Source organism: Pieris rapae, chromosome 20 (assembly GCF_905147795.1).
Source record: "Pieris rapae chromosome 20, ilPieRapa1.1, whole genome shotgun sequence".
Taxonomy (NCBI): domain Eukaryota; kingdom Metazoa; phylum Arthropoda; class Insecta; order Lepidoptera; family Pieridae; genus Pieris; species Pieris rapae.
Genome location: NC_059528.1, coordinates 4623815 through 4646371, shown reverse-complemented (window position 1 = coordinate 4646371; position 22557 = coordinate 4623815). Strand labels below are relative to the sequence as shown.

At 33.0% G+C, this 22557-nt stretch overlaps 1 protein-coding gene across 2 annotated transcripts; it reads left to right on the top strand.

The window, feature by feature from the left end:
• The first annotated feature begins 6035 nt into the window (after positions 1–6035).
• LOC110993651 (cholinesterase) lies at positions 6036–22557 on the top strand. 2 transcript variants are annotated; one of them, XM_022259991.2, is made up of 15 exons: positions 6036–6733; positions 6886–7035; positions 7477–7614; positions 7922–8068; positions 9109–9265; positions 9843–10054; positions 10942–11112; positions 11906–12107; positions 13461–13648; positions 14861–15153; positions 15619–15814; positions 20158–20273; positions 20413–20448; positions 21226–21382; positions 21547–22557. In XM_022259991.2, the coding sequence occupies exons 1-15, from the start codon at positions 6428–6430 to the stop codon at positions 21721–21723; spliced, it is 2646 nt and encodes an 881-aa protein (XP_022115683.2). In that variant the 5' UTR covers positions 6036–6427; the 3' UTR covers positions 21724–22557. The 2 variants fall into 2 exon arrangements, with proteins under 2 accessions (XP_022115683.2, XP_022115684.2); XM_022259992.2 differs by lacking the exon at positions 20413–20448 and having other exon boundaries at positions 6037–6733.

Below are 22557 nucleotides of genomic sequence, written 5' to 3'. Positions count from 1 at the left end.
TAGTACAGGTATTATAAATCTATATAAGAAAAACTCGAACTATTTTATACACCAAACACGTAGATTCAAGCAAATCCGGTGGATATTTAAGATCGTATAATATAACCTGTGGCTTATATACACATACATACTACTTAACTTATTTCTATTTTATTTTAGAGAAAGCTATGGAATATTTTAATTATAGAAAATAACTGTTATTGAAATAAATCCCATTTAGGAATGTAATTTTGTACAATAAAAAACTGAACACGCGAAAAACATCACGGGTTTCAATTCGCGTAGGAAGTAGTAATAAAACTTATTCTAAAATTATTTAGCACATTTTCTGGCCTTCTTGCATCTAGTTTCACTGAAAATATATCTCTGTATTAAGCTACCCACATTACATTGATACAACATGAAGGCGCTATGTAATAATAACTGTTATTGAAATAAATCCCATTTAGGAATGTAATTTTGTACAATAAAAAACTGAACACGCGAAAAACATCACGGGTTTCAACTCGCATGAGAAGTAGTAATAAAACTTATTCTAAAATTATTTAGCACATTTTCTGGCCTTCTTGCATCTAGTTTCACTGAAAATATATCTCTGTATTAAGCTACCCACATTACATTGATACAACATGAAGGCGCTATGTAATAATAACTGTTATTGAAATAAATCCCATTTAGGAATGTAATTTTGTACAATAATAAACTGAACACGCGAAAAACATCACGGGTTTCAATTCGCGTAGGAAGTAGTAATAAAACTTATTCTAAAATTATATAGCACATTTTCTGGCCTTCTTGCATCTAGTTTCACTGAAAATATATCTCTGTATCAAGCTACCCACATTACATTGATACAACATGAAGGCGCTATGTAATAATAACGAACCTGTGTGACTCAAACGCGACGATCGAACGCTTACAATTTGAACCTGACTAAAGAGCATTATGCATGGGCTACACATACAAGAAATATATGGATATTACTATTTCAAATTATTATAAAATATTTACTTTTATTTAGAAGAATGGTTTCGCTGAAAAATCTTTTTTTATTAGAATATCAAAAATACTAAAAATACTAAATCTAAAATGTTTAGTGTAATGAGCTTTTACAGTGAACATTAAAGCGATATTAAGAGTAATAATAACTAAGGCTTACTTAGTAAAATAATTTGTTAAAATCACTACTTTATCAAAAAATATTTATACGTCAGTCACGTCACGCATAGTAGAGTCAGATAATGTACTTCACAGATGCGACGCCATCTTGCCTGGTTTTGGCGGGATCTTGAAGTATGAATGTTCAATGCAATATTTTTTTCCTTTTGGCTCTAGCACGGTTTGTGCATTAGCCAGCATATAGTACTTAATGGAATTAAAATAATTAGTGTAGGTTCTATTTTTTATGAAATGATTTTTAAAATCGTTTTAAGTAGCCCATTCGTGGAAATTACATGGTAAACGGGTATGAATAAATAAATATCTTGTCACACAAAGTCTTTATTAAAATAAGGCTAAATGAAGTCAAAGAAAGTAATATAAACAACTTTCCCCAAGCCAGCCGTTACCAAGCGATATAGCGCTCTAACTTCACCCACTGATTAAATTCCAAGTGGTTTGCAAGACATGTTAAAATTTCCCTCGAGGAGATATAGATACCGATTTAGTGAAGTGCGTAATGTTTCAACATTATACAGGTAATGCTAAATCACGCGGAAACATTATCATGTTTTTATGTATTTCAGAAGGTAAGTATGTTGATATGTCCGGTTTCATTTCTTGGTTTATAAATTTTCTACTAGATTACTACTTAAAACTTAGTACTTCTGCGGCTGTTCATTTTCGGCATTTTCGTACATGACGGTAAATTTTTAGGTATGGAAGGATAGTGTAATGTTCCTCGAACCATAAGGGAGAACCTTCGACCAGAAAATGTATATCCATAACGGCCGGGATAACTTCGTTAGCGCGTTTCATGGTATGACATCATCGTAGTGATTCGTAGGCAATGATTGTAGATGTCGCTATTATAATATCTACGAATTTAACGATATAAAGAGGAAAGATTTATATGTAAATATGTTTATAAAGAATAGCCTTAAAAGTGCTGATTTTAAAATTTATTTCGCCATTAGAATGCTACATTATCGCTGATAATTATAGGCTACTTTGATTGCAAGAAAAAAAGCTAAAACTAAGACTAAAACTAATATTATAAAAAATAAATGTCCACCCGTGAAAAGCCGGGACGGGCCTCAGGTAAATTATAATAAGGGCAGAAATTACTCCGATAAGATTGATATTATATTATAAGTACAAAATCATTATTTCAAATGCGATGAAACTACTTCCCTATTTGATGAAGCAATATATCCTCGTGTTTTTAAAAAGAACTTAATGGTTCGGTTTGTTCGATTTAACACTATTTCACGAATTGAACGAAATAAAGAATACTCCTAGAAAATGTTGCCAGAGATAAATGAGATGCATTTAAACGAAGTAAAATAAATTGTTACATTTAGAGTTATGTTATGCCACTGATCTTTTTCTCGGAACCGTTATACGTATATATGTATTTGAAATTGTACGTAAGTAAGTAGGAATTGTCTAATTGGTTCGGAAATACTCCATAGAGATATGCCATTATATTTTTATAGTAGGGTAAGTTTATGACAGTTATTCTAATTCTACATTAAGATGTGTTTTTGCTGTAATTTGAATTAATAAATAAGAAAAAATATAAACCTTATAGATCAAATTAAATAATTATTCAAAAATTACCATATCCAAATTTTTGCGTTCACTGTGGAATGTTAGATTCAGGTTCAGATCAAACCCTGTCAAATTGATAGCAAACATTTCTATCGATTCAGCCCGCATGCCGGGAATTCCATTGCAATCGGAATATAATAATAGATGAAACAATCGAGCATCAAATACTTATATGTATCCGTGCATACCTTATACACAAGGTTTCATTTAGATGTTTTTCGCCCTCTAATACCGTCGTATCACTTCATACCACTAATACATACGTATTTAAGATAATGCGTGGATTATATCGCTGCTTTGAGCGCGGCGCGGCGATCGAATCAAGAAATTTCGTAACGAAAATAAAAACCTAACACACGATGACGTAATACAGGTGCGGCCAATACGCGTTAGAGCGGGACAGATAGATGGAGTATGCGTCTCACATCTCTCTGACTAGGTCGATGACGTAGTGTATGCGCGGACGGTGCCGCTGGTAGATTATATTAACACCAAAGAAAAAAGAGCTGCATAAATAAAAAGATATAAATAATTATAATTGCAAGTTGATAAAAAATGCTTTACAGCGGCTGTCCCCGATTGCCACACGTTATTTTTCATATTATATGAACTTTCTCAAAAAAAGGGTTTCATTTAACACATATCTGAAGATACAACAATTGCCACCGAACTTCTCATGTAGCATCGCATTCCGAATCCGATATTAAAAACTCGCAAGGCAACAGTGACTATGTCGAAGCGTGCAACCGCTGAAATTTTACTTAATTATTCGACAAAAGACTTGGTAACAAAGCGATGCCGTCCAATTAACAGAGGCCTCTTGAGGGGTAACTTTTGATGCGACCTCAAAGGTCTTTCCTTAATGGACTTTCCTCAACATAAAACTCTTTTTAGATTAATTTGACTTTGTACCTTTACGGTGCGTCATAAAGTTTTATCTAGTGAAAGACTTTTATTTACGCCGCTATTAATTTTATAAGTTTCATCTTTTGTTGTTTTCTCGCTCAATTTGGTAATATTATTCCTTACATATGAAATTGGCGTTTTGTATGGAAGTAACAAAAAGTAAATTTATATTAATAAGAATACGTATTTTTTTTATAAAACATTTCAGTGATACCACCGCCCATGGCCATACTCTCAATGCCAGAGGGCTCGCGAGTTCGTTGCAAGAATTGGCACGCTCAAATTAATTATATAACGTATGTACTATTGCTATCTATGAACTTTTTTAATGTGGGGGGATGGGAAAGCGTAAAGTGTATGCAAGATGGGCTAAAGATAAAAAAGTAATGGGACCTGGAATCTCATTCATCGCACAAGCACAGCATACAGTAAGAGTACAATACGCATATTGCATAACTTTACCGACACTGCCAGAGAAAAAATATGTCTAAAAGTTATAAGTCGTCTGGATTTTGCGATGAGTGATAGTTAATAATTCTAGTTTTAAATATAGTGTAGTTATGTATGTGTGTTAATTAATTACAATCATTAATAATTAATGAATTAAACGTGTACCCCGAGGTCAGTACACAACCCGTGGTCATTCAATCACCTGATTACTCCCCTGCGATTGGATAACATCTGCTGATAAACTGAAATTTGAAAGCCCGTTGCGGCGTTGGCACTTACTGTTATAATATATATATACTCCTATATATACTCCTGTTATAAATTTATATACATCGGTGTTTTTCTACATTTTTATTCAAAATAATAAACATTTCGCCTGTATCGACTTTATTGTTACAATTATTGAATTAATATTTATAAGCATTTGCTTATTACCTAATTATTAATATCACAATTCACCAAACAGACAATTCGTATTAAGAATGACATATGTTTTAATTTTTTGGTTCGCTAACCTAAGGCGAATAAATTATTTGTTTTGTCTAATAAACTAGACAGTTAGTTAATGTATTCGGGAGGTTAGGCCAAATGTCACCCAATTGAAGTAAAAGAGCACATCGTACTTTTCTCTAAGTAAGCGCCGGTAACGCTATTAAAAAGTCAAAAAAATAAAGTATATCGTCTCAATAAGTTGATCGTTTCAAAGCAAATCTATTTCACTGTTAACATCCCCATATTATTTCCATAGCTTCTGCTTTCTTTACACAATTAACCTCTCATAAAGATGTATGTATATATGAATGTAACATTATTCATAAAAAGTTACAATTTCATTTAAACCGTGCCCTGCAAACCTGCTTACGCAGTTTGCCTGCAGGTAACTCGCTTTATATAAACATAGCTTATAAATTATGAAAATAGGTTATATTAATACAATTAATTTATGTAAATGATTACAACCTATTTAACAAGAGTTTTTAATAAACTTTTAAATTTAGCAATTATTGTAGGCTCACTTCTTACGTACTCGGGTAAACTATTGAGTAAGTATGGAACTCGTTTTTTTAACTTTCTATTTCCATAGTAATTTTATATCATATTTACCTTTGGACATAGTCCATAGACTTTGTGCCAATTTTATGCTGCACCAAATTAGTTAAATGATTCTGTTTACTATGCTTGGTCAATACTTACAGCATCTAAACATGTTAAATGTTATATTATGAAGAGGCAAATCAAATGTTATAATTGTTATTCCCTCACCTTCACGTCCTTTCATTATTGAAAACTTTACTGGTATAATTAATTATTAAACGCCTTGTATTTTTCTAGAGCAAAACATGCCTGTAAATACTTAAACTTCCTTTAAATATAATTTTCAAAGATTTAATTTATTTTTCTTAAAGATTAGTCCTAATCCTGACTCCTAATATTACTAATTTTTTTTATAAAACGTGGGGCAAACGGGCAAGAGGCTCATCTGATACGTTAAGTGATACTGCCGCCCATGGACACTCTCAATGCCAGAGGGCATGCAAGTGCGTTGCCGGGATTTTAAGAATTATAAAACTAATTAAACCGTCATTGTTTCGAAAATACTTCAGTGGGCAACACTGCACAGCTTGCGGTGGCTGCGTATGTAAAATATTCTTGATATTGGCACAGTCTATTAAAAATATTTACTTTTTGAGTCAATTAATTAGCAAATTATATATATATATATATATATAAATATTAACAAATTTCCAACCTTTCATGCAACTAAATATATCTAGTTATTTAATTTAATAATTATTAAACGTTTTATGACATCCGCACTAGACCTGATTTAGACAATATGTTTAAATCTGTGGTACTAATAGTGTCAGTTGTCAAAGATTTATTTCGAAAGCTTGACTATTAAAAAAATTATAAACAAAGCTGTTATTGTTGGGCGTTGGCAATTGGTTTGCTTCAGCTGATAAATTCATTGATTAAATAACTGATAAGAACTCTGTTTGTCTAACAGCATTGTACTAAATTAAATTGGGACTACGCTGATAAAAATTCGGATGAAATTATTCTGTATGACAAGTAGAAACAGTAGTGTGATAGTGACTTGAAAAGTTTTTTTTGACTTAGCTTTTGTTTTCGTTTTATGTTTTTATTAAATAAGTTATGTATTTACATTCTTACCATTCTGATATCCATATTCAATGTATTTACTACTAGTTTAATTCAAAAAAATGCGTTAAGTGAAACACTTGAGGTGTAAGTAATATGATTCATCGTTGTTCTTGATCGGGCTGTGCGTGCAAAAATGAATCGAAGAGCGGTTTTTATTTTGTTCCTTAGTGTATCGGTAAAGTGTCAATCTAATAAGGATTTATACAATGGTCAGTTTAATAAAGATTATTATAATACACGGACCCAAGATTCTGTGAGAGATCATAGAATCCCTAATCCAGGCGACAGTGATTATAGAACGTACGTATACAATAATCGAAGATATGGGGCAGATCCGTCAAGATACAATCCATATAATCCAAATATTAATCAGCCTGGTGGATTTCCATACAATCCAATTGTAACCAATCCTTTAGACGAGCAGTTTAAGTTCAATACAGTAAGTGTTACTTTTACAATCTAGATTGGTTTATTTTATAATAATGCACTTAAAACAAAACTTATATAGCAGTTTTAAAAAACCATCATACAATGGCTAAGGCCCCAATTTGAAAATATATAAATGATTACTCTTCAATAAACATTTTTCAGAACCGTGACCCTAACAATCCAGATGCATTGTTTCCTGGTGTTCTTGGTGGATGGCGAGAAGACTTACAAGGCAAAGAGAGGAGAGATTCAAGACAATTGAAAAGAGACATCTTTGTTAATACTAACTATGGACAAGTACAAGGGTTTAAAGTAAGTTTTAAAGTACTTGCCTGCACTTCTGTGTCATGTAAATTTGACAAAAGACAAAAGTGTGGTTGTAAAGACTGAAAAGTTTTTTAAATTCAGCTATATTTTATATTACTTTAAAAGTTTTTAGTGGTCAGGTAAAGAAGAGGTTAAGTGTTTCACAGTTCAGCCATGGAGTATACTTACAACCAATTGTTAATGTGTGATAACCATTGACTTTCAATAAGGGTTATATTCAGAGTTAAGACTTATTGATATGTCAACTCTAAATTTGTGACAATATCTTGTTTTTTCATTTTTGAATTTTATGTTATTGTCTGTATGAATATTTGTTGTCAAAGTGTATGTAGTTGTGGGTGTTAGTTATTAAATATTGTGTGTCAGTTATTTAGTAATTCTTTATGTTAAATTATTTTCTCTCATACATATTATAATATATTTCAGGTTTATTTGTATGATAATCCAGATCCAGATTCTGGATACAGACCATGGCTTACTCCAGTAGAGAGAATACAGGGTGAGGCATCAGTGTTTTTAGGAATACCATATGCAAGGCCACCTGTACTTGAAGGCAGGTTCAAGGTAACAATATATTTTAGTAAAAACTTTTAAGACATGATGGAATTTATTTATGTACATATTACTTAAAGAAAGGTTACAATAAATCATGTATATGTGTTTACAGTAAAATTTGAGAGATATGACCTCCAAATATTTCAAATCCAAGCATGCCCCTCGCTTAAAGGCCGGCAACGCACCCACTAAAAATATATAACAACAAAAAACTTGTTTGCATCTATATTTTTAACAAAATTCTGCCAGGCCTACAGCTAGCATTACAAACCTTAATTTCTAGATAAATAATGATGGGTCTAAATTTATATTTTAGCCCCCACGGCAGCACCCAGGGTGGCAGCTTATTCAAGCAGTAGACTGGGGCCCAGCTTGTCCACAGCCAGTTAGATTTACTGGTGCTACTAAAGGTGTACGAGATATGGATGAAGACTGTCTCTATTTGAATATTTTCTCGCCAAATGTAAGTTTTTTTTTTTTATAGAACAGGAGGCTCACCTGATGTTAAGTGATACCGCCCCCCATGGACACTCTTGATGCCAGAGGGCTCGCGAGTGCGTTGCCGGCCTTTTAAACATTTGTACGCTCTTAAGTGAAGATATTTTTTTATTTCATCATTTAAATATATCAGAATATAAGTATTAATTTTGACTATGCTATTGCTACTTGAGCTATGCTCATCTTCCTCATTGAAGATTACAGAAAAAGGTGTTTGTTCATTTGAAGATGGCAAAGATTATAAACATAGCAGATGCATGAATGAATGAATTACTCCTTGTTTGTCAATTGTTGCCACTTAAGAATTAATAAATCTTTATTAATCCATGCAAGTTATGGTATGACTAATTTACAGATTGTCTGATATGTAATGGAACATTTGCTAGATTGACACTGACTTTGTGATTTTATTATGCAAAAGCGACGCACTTATAAGTTATCATACTTTTTATCTTTTTCAAAATAAGTCAAAAATGCAACATCAAATATTTATTGAAAAATCTGTTTAAATCAATTTTTTTCTTATGACTTGTAAAATCCTTTAAACACTGGTTATTTATCAATATTAAAACAAATATTGGTTCAAGTTTACGAATATCCAACAAAACTAATTATTATTACATACATTTGTGTCGTGTCTTTGGCTTATTAGAAGTGTTATAGTTGATTGATTGACTTAAATATCTTTCGACATTACATGCATGCATAGTACCACTATTATTCATTATAAATAAAATACGTTTATTTGGGAACATAAGATCATCAAGGTATCACTTATTCCACGTCATCAAATTGGCATCCCTACTCATCGGCAAAGAAGATAGAGGGTGTAGGCCGAAAGAAAAAGCCGGCGTAAAAAAGTCTCAGTACTCTTTTAAAAAAAAGCAAATCATCAAACAATACTACAATATTTAAAACAATTATAGCAAATTAATTAGAAGTAGCCTGCCCAGCACTAGTCCCAGGCCCTTTTATCAACTAGATAATCGATATATCTCATTTCAGACCGAAGCTGGTTCAACAGCTCAAAAGTACCCGGTAATGGTATACATTCACGGAGGTCAATTCACTTCTGGTGCATCCAATCTGTTTCCAGGACATATGTTGGCTGCATTCTATAATGTTGTTGTGGTATCTTTTAACTATAGGCTTGGAGCTTTGGGTAAGTTATTATTAATTTGTTTTTTATATATAAAGCAGGGTAATTGGGGCAGGAAATTGGTACAGCTAGTACCAATTTCTGAATTATTGACTCTGCATTTGGCTGAAATAGGCACTACACATTATATTATTGTCTAATGAAGAAATATTTTTGTAGTACCTTCAACATTTGTAGGTTATGTGGGATTGAAGATTGTTATTGGTATTGAAGTTACAGGGTAAGCCAGTCCTTAATATTATTGTGAAATAATAATTGCTAAGACCAGACTATTATTTGGTAAAATAATATATGACAGTTTAGTTTATGGGATAGATAAACTAACGACAAATTTTTAGTGAATTAATTACAATTCAACTATAATAAAAAAGATGTAAACATATGTATCCCAAATAACAAGCTCACAAGCGCACTGACTACGTACCTGCGTGCACGCACACATGCACGCAAACATGCAGAACAAGTTTATTGTAGCCATTTGCAAGTTGACATTTAAAATGACGGATTTGATGTTCTCTTTGTATTATTTTTCTCGTAGCAATCTGTTTTAGAGAAATATTAATTTTATAAATATTTCCAGGATTTTTATCAACCGCAGATGAGAACTCTCCAGGTAACTATGGTATCTTGGACCAAGCGATAGCTTTGCGTTGGGTTCGGGATAATATTGAGCCCTTCAATGGTGACAGTGGATCTATAACTCTCTTCGGGGAAGGTGCTGGTGCCGCTTCAGCTGGGTTGTTAGCTGTTGCGCCACAGACTAGGGATATTGTTACACGGATAATTGCGCAGGTATATAAGAGACAGCGTATAATTGTATTCTAAGCATTTTTTTTTTTATTGATAAAGATTGCCAACGCTCGGCACACTGATACATTGGTAAAAACAAACACAAAATACAATTTTGAAAGTGATGAGCAATTAGAGGCAAACATGACATTCATTTAGAGCACATACAAAAATCAATCGAAACAATTTTTAAACAAAACAAACATTACAAAAAAGAAACAGTTACAAAAAACTAAACCAAAATCGATTTTAAAGCATGATTTGATTATAATTAAACCTATGTTTTTGCTTGGTTGACCGTTTCGAGTTTGTTGTGTCTACCTGCATTTTTGTTACTGTATTTGTTTTGTGAACTTTTGTATAGGTACCTTCTGTGCGTTCTAGTAATAATTATTTAGTCTTGTAATGTTTTTCTCAGTAAGCGATTTTTTTAATTCATATGAGAAATAAAGTTATTCTAACCGTAATAATTATGATTAATTTAATAATTTCGAATTAATTTTGAAGATTACACCCCGTGAAGTTCGTATGATTTAAAAATGAATTACAAAAAATATTTCAAAATTATAATTATAACATCAACTCATTTATATTGTATAGATTATAAATAGAACAGACACGGCTTATATAACACCGGAAAGGTCTTATTTTTCCGTTTAATAGCCACTCCAAGCCGGTCAAATAATTAATCCGTTTAGTTAATGTAAATTACTTACCACTCTCTCACTCTCTTTCCAAAAATAAAGGACAAAAATGGTTTTGAGTTATGCGGAAAAATAAGTAACATCACTTAAAATTTTCCAGTGAAATTTTACCCAAAAAGTGTATTAAGCGAGAATTATATTATTAGTTATTTTTCTTTTAACTGACGTAAATAATATTTATTTCAGAGTGGCTCGGCGCTTGCTGACTGGGCGTTGATTGAAGATAAATTCAGAGTTCAGAACACATCCCTTGTGTTTGGTAGACTTTTGGGATGTCCCATAGATTCTTCGTGGAAACTTGTCAACTGTCTTCGTCAGGGAAGGAGTTTTCACGAGCTGGGAAATGCAGAGTTTCAGGTATAATATGTTTGAAGTGAAACTTCTTTAGGTGCGTAACTTTTACGGAACGTCACGAAGATGTGCAGCGTTTTTGTCGAATAAAAGAGACAGAGCTATGATACCGATTGTGAGAGAGAGTGAGAAAGGCAAATCCAGAAAAAAATATTTATTGATTTATTCGTTTAGTAGTTAGACAGATTAGAACTTTGACAATTCTGTCGCATAACGGCTTGTGCAGTAAACGCAGATTTTTATTTACTTATATTTTTATTAGCAGGTATACAGTGTGTAAACAGTGAGAATATATTTATTTATTTATTTAAACAAATAAATAAATAAATATACACGAGTCGTTTTCAACGGCGTTCTGAAATTCCTTGTCATTTTCAAAGCTTAAATGTTTAAATTTTTTTGGTTTGGTGAAGTTGAGTGTTGCTGTTTTGTTTCTGGATTGACGTAGGATATCCACGTCTCATCGCCGGTAACACACATGTGTCCTGTTGCACACAAAAATTTTATTATAGCGCGAACTTCACAGCTGGCGGGAGAAACGATTATCGCGGACATTGTCTTCTGTACGCACAATTAGAAAATTACTACTGAATCAAAACAACACCTGAAATATTGGCACGAGTAGTGCACGTACAGATATGTAGGAGTTTAAACATGTTATGACTTGTCGATTCCGAAATATAAACGAACGGCCCTTATTTTTTGAATATGCCTCGTATTTGATTAATACAAATTGGCGCTTTTTTTCAATTTTTTTTTGCAAACAAATTTACATAAAACAAATTCGAAATATTTTTAGCCTCAAGTCGGATTCATCCCCTGGGGTCCAGTACTCGAAAATAACTTCACATTCCCTGGAGACGGATGGTATGAAGGCTGGCGGGAGAGGGACTGGCATTTCTTGGATACTACTCCAGATCAGCTCATCGCCAGACGGCAATTTAATCCCGCATTGATGTATATGACTGGAGTCACCACACAGGAAGCGGCTTATTATTTGTGTAAGTATTTTTAACAAAATTTAAAATTAAACTAAAAAAATAAAAAAAAAGTTAAAAAAATTTAAAAAAAAAATCTTTGTCTTTGGTTGGTATCATTATTAATATTAAATATTGTAAAAGACATACAAGTATTGGTTCGAAAACATTAAAAAAAATTAAACCTTGTTTTGTGTGCTTTACAACAAGAATGTCACTTCGAGACTTGTATTTAATAATTAAATACTGTTGACTCTGCATTCTTTTAAATACCAAGGCCATTTAATTTAGGGTCCAGAATTTATAAATAAAATACAGTCTGGACCAGTATTTTTTTGCCCTATCTTAGCCTTTCTAAAATTATTTATTAAAGCCCCACCTTGGGGCCTTTAAAGACATTACTTGAGTGAAAATATAACTGTTTTCTTCTGTTTTCTTTGTTTAACTAACACATTTAAATAGTGAATACACTTAAGAAAAACAGACACAATGAGTCTTTTTTGTAAAAAATGATGGCGTTAATATGAAAACCTTTCCATAGACTACCAATACATTTCTATTATATAATACTAGCGACCCGCCCCGGCTTCGCACGGGTGCAATGCTGATACTAAATACAGTACAGAAAATCTGTGAACGTTGTATATTAAAATGTGGGTTAGAGAGATAAGAGATAGACATATACCATCACGGACTTTTCTGTAGACCTTTTCAATGTGTACAATACTTAGTACATTATATTGATAAAACTCATAGGGTTCAGCCTGCGATTGCAATGTAAGCGGAAAAAATGTAATTATTTACGACATCACATTAGAAACCTCAAAAATAACAGTACTTCTCCACTATTTAATGGATGTTATTATACATATAAACCTTCCTCTTGAAGCACTCTATCTATTAAAAAAACCGCATGAAAAACCGTTGCGTAGTTTCAAAGATTTAAGCATACAAAGGGACATAGGGACAGAGAAAGCGACTTTGTTTTATAATATGTAGTGATGTTTTAGTTGTGACGTTATAAACACTTTATTGCAAGTCATAGACAATGATTTCGCGTTTTTATCCGTTAGTAAACTGTAAACTTCTTTAAATTATTTTTCTCATAACTTTTTCGATTAAATAAAAAAAAATCAATTTAACTTGTAATTTCATAAGTGTGTGGGTTGTCTTTTTAGATTATAATTTTTTTACATGTAAGAAAAGATTATAATTTTTTATATGTAAGAAAAGATAATAATTTTATATATGTGAGGATTATTTCTTGAATTCGATTTATCCCAACTGAAAATAATCGAGTTTTATCAATATAGGTTCAGTAGTTTTTGAGATATGGATTTATGTTAAATGTATGATATGGCTAGGTGTTTTTTTCAGACAATAACAATTCTCTAGCGCCTACATACGAAATATCAGAACAGTGGTTCAATAATAAAGTCCAAGAGCTGGTTCTTCGGTACAACTACACATTAAACCCTCGCGGTGTTTACGAAGCCATTCGGTATATGTACACATATCATCCGGAACCACATAATGTTAGCGCTATACGTGACCAGTATGTGCATGTGAGTACTACTACTTAAAAACTGTATAACATATGACGCGGACAAGTCATTTATTCAAATCTACCATTGGGAACCTAATCATGGATCCATATCCTGCCCGTTTGCCCTCTATAATAGAAGCGTATTGTTCTAGAAAAAATAAAAAAGGATCTTATTTCTTTACGCTCTAAGTCTGAAATCAAAATGTTTAATATCACAATAAAACTTGTAATTTGTTTAATTTAATTTATCTGTTTTTTTTTCGCAAAAGCCGCATTTCTTAGTCATTTTCGATAGTGTAGCGATTGGTAATTTTTTTAAATAAATGATAATCACATTCGTTCTTAAAGAAAATTTAAAGCAAAATGTAGCAGTTTAAAAACTGTTGGTCTTAGATTTCGGTATTTGTCTTGATCTAGAAAAGAGTTTTCATGAGCTGGAAAATGCGGAATATCAGATATTAAATAGGTCATCTCCGGGGAACCAAGAGGATTTCTTGATTAGGCTAAGCTCATCAAATAATAACTACAAAAGAAATAATCATAAATAATTTTATTAAAAGTGGCGCTACCAATTTTGCTTTTAATTTCTTTATCTGCCTTAATACTTGATACTTAGGTGTATTTATTATAGTCGGCGATGTTTACCTTCCTACTAATAAATGTTTTAGCGCAAAGCTCATTCATTATTACAATTTTTTATTATTATTTACTATAATTCAAAGAGCTAGAGCTGCTGACTCTATAGCTTATGGTCGTGTGTTCGAGTTAGAGAGGATTTTTATTACATATAGTCATTAACGGACCGTACGACGTATTAAAAGATTGTGACGTAACGTATGGTATGCCTAACCATAATAGCGCTCGGCGAGATGCATATGTAACTAGTAAAATCAGAGAGTTAATTGAATGTCTAGATCAATCTTTAATTAGTGGTCTAGAGATTCAATTAACTCTCTCATTTTACTATTTCCTACTCTTGAAATTTCCTCCACGTCCATTTGAAAGCGTGCTGTATTTGCAAGTGACGAGTGTAGCTGTGGGTTTGTCTTGTCCGTGAACTTGGCGGCATGTATAAGGCTATTCTAATTATCACAAAACATACAGAAGAGTGAAACCATGACTTGTTTCCAGGATATTTGTGTAAACATACAGAACAAAACACAAATTGGTACTTCTGGTGCCACTGGTTTTTTTTTTAAAGATTATACGAAAATTGGCCTCATATTTCCAGCTCCTTTCGGACTTTCTTTACCGCGCCCCGACTGACAAAATAGTTAAGTTATTCTTGGAGCAAAAGGTTCCCGTATATATGTACGTGCTCAATACTACTGTGGAGGCCTTCAAGTTACCCGAGTGGAGGCAGTACAGCCATAATCTTGAACGGGTCTTCCTCACGGGTGCCCCTTTTATGGACCAGGAGTTCTTTCCGATGAGGCAAAGGATCGAGAGGCAAGCCTGGACACCGAATGACAGAAATATGAGCCATTTCTTCATGAAAGCTTATTCTGATTTCGCGAGATTCGGGTAAGTTCTTGTCGACCTAATTTAAATCTAGTTTCTAGAGTTGTCAAACTCTGAATATGTTTGACATATTTGACATTGCTCAATATTACATGGATTTTGGATTATGTACCTTATTGTTTATTGTAAATTTGCTTATTTTGTGAGTTTAAAAGTACTAGTAAGCCGAGAGACATTTGTTTTTTTTTTTTAATTTGAAATATACTTTAAGTTCGGTAACAGCGCACATTTCATATAATAGTGAGACGTATATATATTTAATAAACATTTTTTTTAGTAGAAAATTCATTAATGTGTTACTAACAATGTTTTCTTAATAACTAAAGAATTTATACAAATATTTTAGCAACGAGTCTTTCAAAGGCTACTCAAAACCCCTAATTATACATTTTGGAAACATTTAAAATCTTTAACTAAACTAGTCTTAAACTAAACTAGTCTTAAACTAAACTTTTCCACCATTTCCAGGAATCCGACCCGTAGCCGAATTCTGGGCGTACATTTCGAAAAGGCTGAAGCGGGACAACTCCGTTATTTAAATTTAAATACAACATATAATTCCTCTATACAGCTCAACTATAGACAGACGGAACTCGCTTTTTGGACTGTGTATTTGCCCACCGTCGTCGGGAGATTTGTGCCAACATATCCCCCTATAACTGAGGTAAGTTATAAATTAATTCTTCAAGCAGTATTCTTCCCAGATCGGACTGTTTTGTAGTAAGCTAGATGAGATTCGCAGGCATGGATCAGCAACCCTTCTAAGACTAAGACACTAGAATATGCAAGCACTGTTTGGTCCCCCAGTTACAAGAAATACATTGAAGCAATAGAAAACATTCAAAAAAAGTTCCTTAAGTTTTTAAGTTTTAAGGATTTCCAAAAGTTTAGTAGCTACTTGGATTCCTGCAAGTACTTTGGTATTGAATCCCTTGAATGTAGACGTAAACAATGCGACCTTATATTTTTATTTATTTATTTACACTTTGTTGCATTACATAAAAGGAAAATATTAAACATAATTTAATGACAAGCAACTGGCGGCCTTATCGCTTTAGAGCGATTTCTTCCAGACAACCACTGTTAGTAAAGGAAAAAAAACCACTATGAGTATATTAGATAAGGTAGGCAAGAAGTGCAAAAATAAAAAGGGAAAAAAAAAACAAAACATACTTAACAGAAACAAAAAGAAATAAAAATAAACTAAACTGATACAAGTTACATAAAACAAAACAAAAAGTAAACAGTGCACATGAATCAGGACAATCTAAGATGAAAAAGATCGCTCTCACGTCAGTAAGTAGTTAGTGGTATGACATGGACAGGAAATGTTTATAAAGCAGAAATTTAAAGGAAGATAGAGAAGGAGCTAAGCGAATAGTGACGGGAAGTGAATTCCATAGCCGAACTGCTGAAACCTTAAAGGAATCGCCAAGAAAAGAGGAGTTATGAGATGGGATTTCAAGGGTATAGTTTTCGGAAGAGCGTAAACTATAGTTATGTGAACCCAAAAATTTGAAATCATTTTTGAGATAAGAAGGAGTTTTAGGATTGAACAGGATGGAATATAGGAGATGGAGAATATGAGCATCACGTCGCTGTCGAATGGGTAACCAACCTAGCCGCTTACGGAACGCAGAGATATGATCATACTTTCTTAGACCGAAAATAAATCGGATACAGAAGTTTTGGAGACGATCCAGTTTGTTTAGCAATTCCTCGCTCATATCGGAGGAGCAAGAATCGCCGTAGTCCAGTAAAGGCAGGAGGAGAGATTGTGCCAGTGAGGTTTTAGTACTAAAGGGAAGGAAATCACTGAGACGTCGGAGGATACTAGAGGCACCATACAATTTGCGGCTAACTTCTTTGACATGCTGCTCCCAGGATAAGTTTTGATCAAATAAGACCCCCAAATTTTTAACTGCACGGCTTATATTTAAAGTTACGCCGTTGATATGTATAGGTGGTACAGTGGCCCAATCAATTCTCGTCGTGAAATAGGGGCTGCCAATGATTATGACTTTACTCTTGTTGGGATTGATTAGAAGACCAAAATTTTTGCTCCAATCAACTATCTTTGCCAGCTCATAGTTTGTGGAATGTATAGCCTGCGGGAGATCATCGAGACTTGATTGAACGTAGATTTGGAGATCGTCAGCGTATAAATGAAAATTAGTAGAAAGACGGGACGTTAAAGAGTTAATATAAATAGCGAAAAGAAGAGGAGAAAGTACGCCACCTTGCGGTACGCCAGATTCAATGAAACTCCATTGAGATACGCAATCGCTTGTCTTAATGCACTGGCGGCGCCCATTAAGATAGTTAGAGAACCAGTTAACAGCATGTGAAGAAATATTTATAGACCTAAGCAACTCCATTAAAATTTCAAAATTAATAGTATTAAAAGCGTTGCTGAAATCTAGTAGTGTGAGAATTGTGAGTTGTTTGTGGTCCATGCCTTCGCGAATATCATCGGCTACCCTGACCAGAGCAGTAGTCGTGCTATGTCCAGATCGAAACCCGGACTGAAGTGGACTCAGTATGGAATTTTTGTTAAGGAAATCATTTAATTGATCATGTATAAGGCGTTCAAGTACCTTGGATAGAAAAGGCAGAATTGAGATGGGTCGAAAATCAGAAAAAGTACTAGGATTAGCCTTTTTGGGGATAGGGATGATAAGTCCATCCTTCCAGCAAGAAGGAAATTCACCTGTAGAAATGGAAAAATTAAAAATATGTGTGATTACAGGAAGTATAAGAGAGAGAATAGGTATGATCATAGCGCGACCAATCAGGTCAGAACCAACAGCATTGGAATGAATAGACGAAATACCAGATTCAACGTTCTGGCAAGAAAATTCAGCGAATGAGAAATATGGAAAACTAGGACGAGGGAGAGATGATATATTCTCAAGTGTTAAATCCAGATCGATATTACTTAGAGTAGAGTGAGAGGTAAAATGGGCGTTTAGGCTGTTTACCTCGATATCGGGAGATATGGAAGCACGTGGCGGCTTACCGACACCCAGAGATTTTAAAAAATTCCATGTTTTTGAGGGATCCCCACTTGACACTGAGTCGTGAATGTGTCTTCTCTGCGCATCCCGACAACGCGTGTTGCAACGGTTGCGCAAGGATTTGTAAAATACACGATCCTTGTCCGTTTTGGCTGTTCTCATCTTGGCTTTAGCACGGTTTTTTTGTTTAATCAAAGTTTTGATTTCATCATTGAGCCAAGGAGCAGGTAAATGCTTGAGTTTAACTGGCCTCAAAGGGGCATGAATATCGAAAAGATTAGTAATGGAGGAATTTAGTAGATCAACTTTACCATTGAGGGTGGGACACTCGTAAATCGTGCTAAAGTCGATTTTAGCTGCATCAGTAAGCAGACGCTCGGAGTCGATCGCAGCAAAATTACGCCTAAGAACTACGGTGGGTTTTAGTTTGGGAGGTTTAAGATTGAGGGACAAATAAAGGAGATCGTGATGAGAAAAGGCAACAGCAGGAAGTTGGCCATGACTAGTGACTAGGTCAGGAGAAGAGGTAAATATAAGGTCCAATAGGGAAGGAGTGGAGCCTGGGACTTTGTGCGTGGCGCTAAGTGGCAGGTTATGAAGATTATAAGAGTCAGTGATGGAGAGCAACTTTTTCGATCGACAGTCATCTTTTATTAAGCAGGTATTGAAATCACCCATAACTATTATGTTTTTATAGAGAGGCGCAAACCTTTCAAGAGTATCATCAAAGCCTGAAAAATAGTCGACTAAGAGAGAAGGAGAGTAGAACACTCCAAGGAGAATTTTTGTTTTACATGCTATTTGCAATGGTTTTATTGACTGCCCTGACTTGTTATCGCTTTTACTATTTAAGACCCCTTCATCACCCAATACAAGGCAAATCCAATTATTCGAGATTCCTCGTTCTAAGACCAACTATTTACGAAACTCGGTTATGTATCGCATACCTACAGATTACAACATAAATTACCAGCAAATCGATATATTTAATGTGACTAAAAAATTCTTAAAAAATATTTTAAAAAATTCAGGTAACTTTTACCAATAATGGCTTTGTTTGTTGTTTCATGTTGAATATATGTTTTGATTTACCGATCTCGATTCTGTGCTTTGTAAAACTGTTATGTTATGTTTCTGTTTATATGTGTATTCCGTTTTGGCTTTTGTGTGTAATGTAATTGTTTGGTTATTGTTTAATGTATTAGCTGTAGGAATACTTAAATAAATAAAATAAAATAAAATAAATAAGTTTTCAGTACTCTACAAGTTCTTAGTATTTACTTAGTGCTTATTGAGTAGACTTGACTCTAATCAGGAGTAGGCCATGATTTTTCTACCATTTTTATGCCGCGACTAAAATGTATACGTTCGTGCTGTCAAAAGCGTACCGTTTTGCGTATACCAAATTATTGTAAAGTTGATTGTTCATTGTAAAAAAGGGTTTTTTACAATTTACAAGACCTCAATAAATAGACAAAAAACAAGTAAAACGGTACTTTGATCAAAGTGCGAAAATATTTATTAGACTGATTTAGTTTTTAAGAATTGAGGGAGAAATATTTAAAACACAATCAGTTGACAAAATAATATATATTCAATAGTGATTATTATTACGGAACAATATTAAAGTGTACTGGAAGGCTAATGTTCGAATTTTTCTGAATAAATAAATCAAAAAAAATCACATATCTTGTCTAAATAAGAAATTATAATATATATTTAGATAAATTTCCTTCATCTTTTAATCGATATCAACTCCGGGGAAATAAATACAGATAATACAACTTTTTCTACAGCTGTGATACTTTTGACATTCAACACCTTTTATCTTCAGTCACCGTGAACACGCACGCTGTAAAGCACGTGAAAAAAATATGTTAAATAATTATAAGTTTACAATAATACATAGCTTCAATCCGGTAAAGAAGTATTTTTTTAATGTGTAAAAGCTATGTTAATAAAAGATAATACTAATATAATTTTTTTTCAGTACTGGTGGGAGCCGAAACAACCCCTTCAGATCGCTTTCTGGTCTGTCTCCAGTGCTTGTCTTCTTTTAATAGTACTTTTGGTCGTCTGCTGTATGTTATGGAGGAATGCTAAAAGGTATAAAATTTTACATATAATAAATATATCGATTGTAACTTGTTTATTTATAATAATTAAATTAATTATTGCCTTATTAATTTATTATATTATTAACATTTTATGTTAACACATATTTAATATATGGCTCCCCTAACAGGTCTATTCCGCCAAAATGGAAGCTTATACCAGCAATGTAGGTAAACTAACAAATTACTCACTTTACACACATAAATAATAGAAAAGTATTAATTACTAGCACTTTGTTCATTGCACAAATTTACCGTTAAGAATTGCATATTTAAAAACAGGGAAAGGTCGTCATTTAATATCCAAACACTTAAGTTATTTAACTAGCGTTTAAGATACAGGCTAGTCCTAGTTTAAACGCTAGTGCTCATAGATGTATATTATGTATAACGTTAACCACTGTGAATATTGTATATAGAATGTAATGTTTGTTTTGAGTCTAATAAATTAATTTTTATTTATTTATTATTAACACTTGGTTGAAAAATTTACACAGCTACAAAATATTAAAGAGTATAACAGTTTGCACCAGCGAGTAGATATAGAGAAGCCAGCTTATAACAGTGCATTCCTTGTCAAGTAATAATGGGGGCCACATCCAAATTTATTAAACAGATTATGTAACGCACAGAGTATCTCAATATATGTAAAATCCACTAATTCCATTGAAATTTGCAAAATTTATTATATTTTATTTATTCTTCATGATATGCTTCATTTTAAAATATTTCTAAAATTATATTTGTACTACAAGTTTGTTTCGCCTTAATATTTTTTTTTACATAGCCAACCTTTTTAGTAGCTAACATACATTATGAAACATTTTGCTTCGCTGCCCCATAGAAACTGCGCTTTAAAAGAAGAAAGATCTTCCTAATCAATAAATCCATTTGATCCAATGAACTAAGTGACATTTTGATAATAAACATTGTTACTTCTTCAGAGAAACCGACCGCTTCTACAACGGTGATATATTTATGGTGCCCGAGATAGAGGAAAGTGGCATAGATAACACAAATCGGTCCAGAGATAATATCTATGAGTATAGAGACGTGCCGATAAAACGATCTCAAACACCACAAACAACTATTACCAGAACGGTATGTTTTTTTTATTTATAACATTATATTTAAGTTATATCAATTTAAAAATAATTTCTAAAGAGATAAATGTGTTTTCTGCACTTTAGATGAATTTTATAATTTTTTTGTCCGGGATTTAATAAATTATTCACTTAATAATATAATTATTATAATATTTACAGTTAAGCCAACCAGCAACCTTACAATCGTCTCGTCCGCCATCCGAAGCTTCAACAGAATCGGCCATATCCCTCAAAGAAAGCATGGTCTCTCGAACTCCGGACCCTCGTATAACGCCCGTGCCAAGAGCTAGGTCTAGGACCAAAGTTGTCGATGGTGTGCCACAGACTACGGTGTAATAATCTATGGTAAAATGATATACAATATGAACTACAAACGCCTGAATCAACGCCTGAGCTAGGATTAAACTTGTCGATGATGTACCACAGATAATATCGTATCTCTGGTTACCATAGAAAATAGACGTAAATGGGGATTTTTGTCTTTTTATAGTTGTTTAACTTTTTCTTAAGTGAACGAGTTTATCGTTATTATTACAATATTGAACCTTCGCCTTCAAATAATAAAGTCTAATGATTAGTAATTTAGAAACATATACCCCATATAATTTTTCGACATTTCGACGCTACGGGCCCAGAGAAAAACCACTAAATTTAGGTTTCAGTTACTAATAGAAATAATCAGCTCGTATCTTAATGACAATTTGATATAATTTGAGGGTAGGTAAAAAACTTAGACATATTGCAACCACCGCTAGTTTGTAATGTATCTTATAAGATCTCGTATAAGTAGCTATTATTTTGCTTTCTTTTTTATTATTGTTTTTTAATAGCCTCACATTCTGAACGTATACGTACGCTTTGAACGTACAAGTTGACAAACTATTTTTGGTTAATTTTGGTGCAAGATATCTTTTTATTTAATCTTGTATGAGTAAGACATCATCTATATACTACTTAAGATTAATTATTATTATTAATTATTATCATATTTTCACTATATATCCGTGCCTTATATTCTGAATAGTAAAGGCTTTTCGTTTATTTACATTCCACATAGTATTAAGTATTAATGTATGTTGTGATTGTTCTGTCCGTCCATCAGAAGTGCAATTATTTATTTCGACACTACCAGTGTATTTTGTAAATATGAAATAAATATTTTTTCTTATA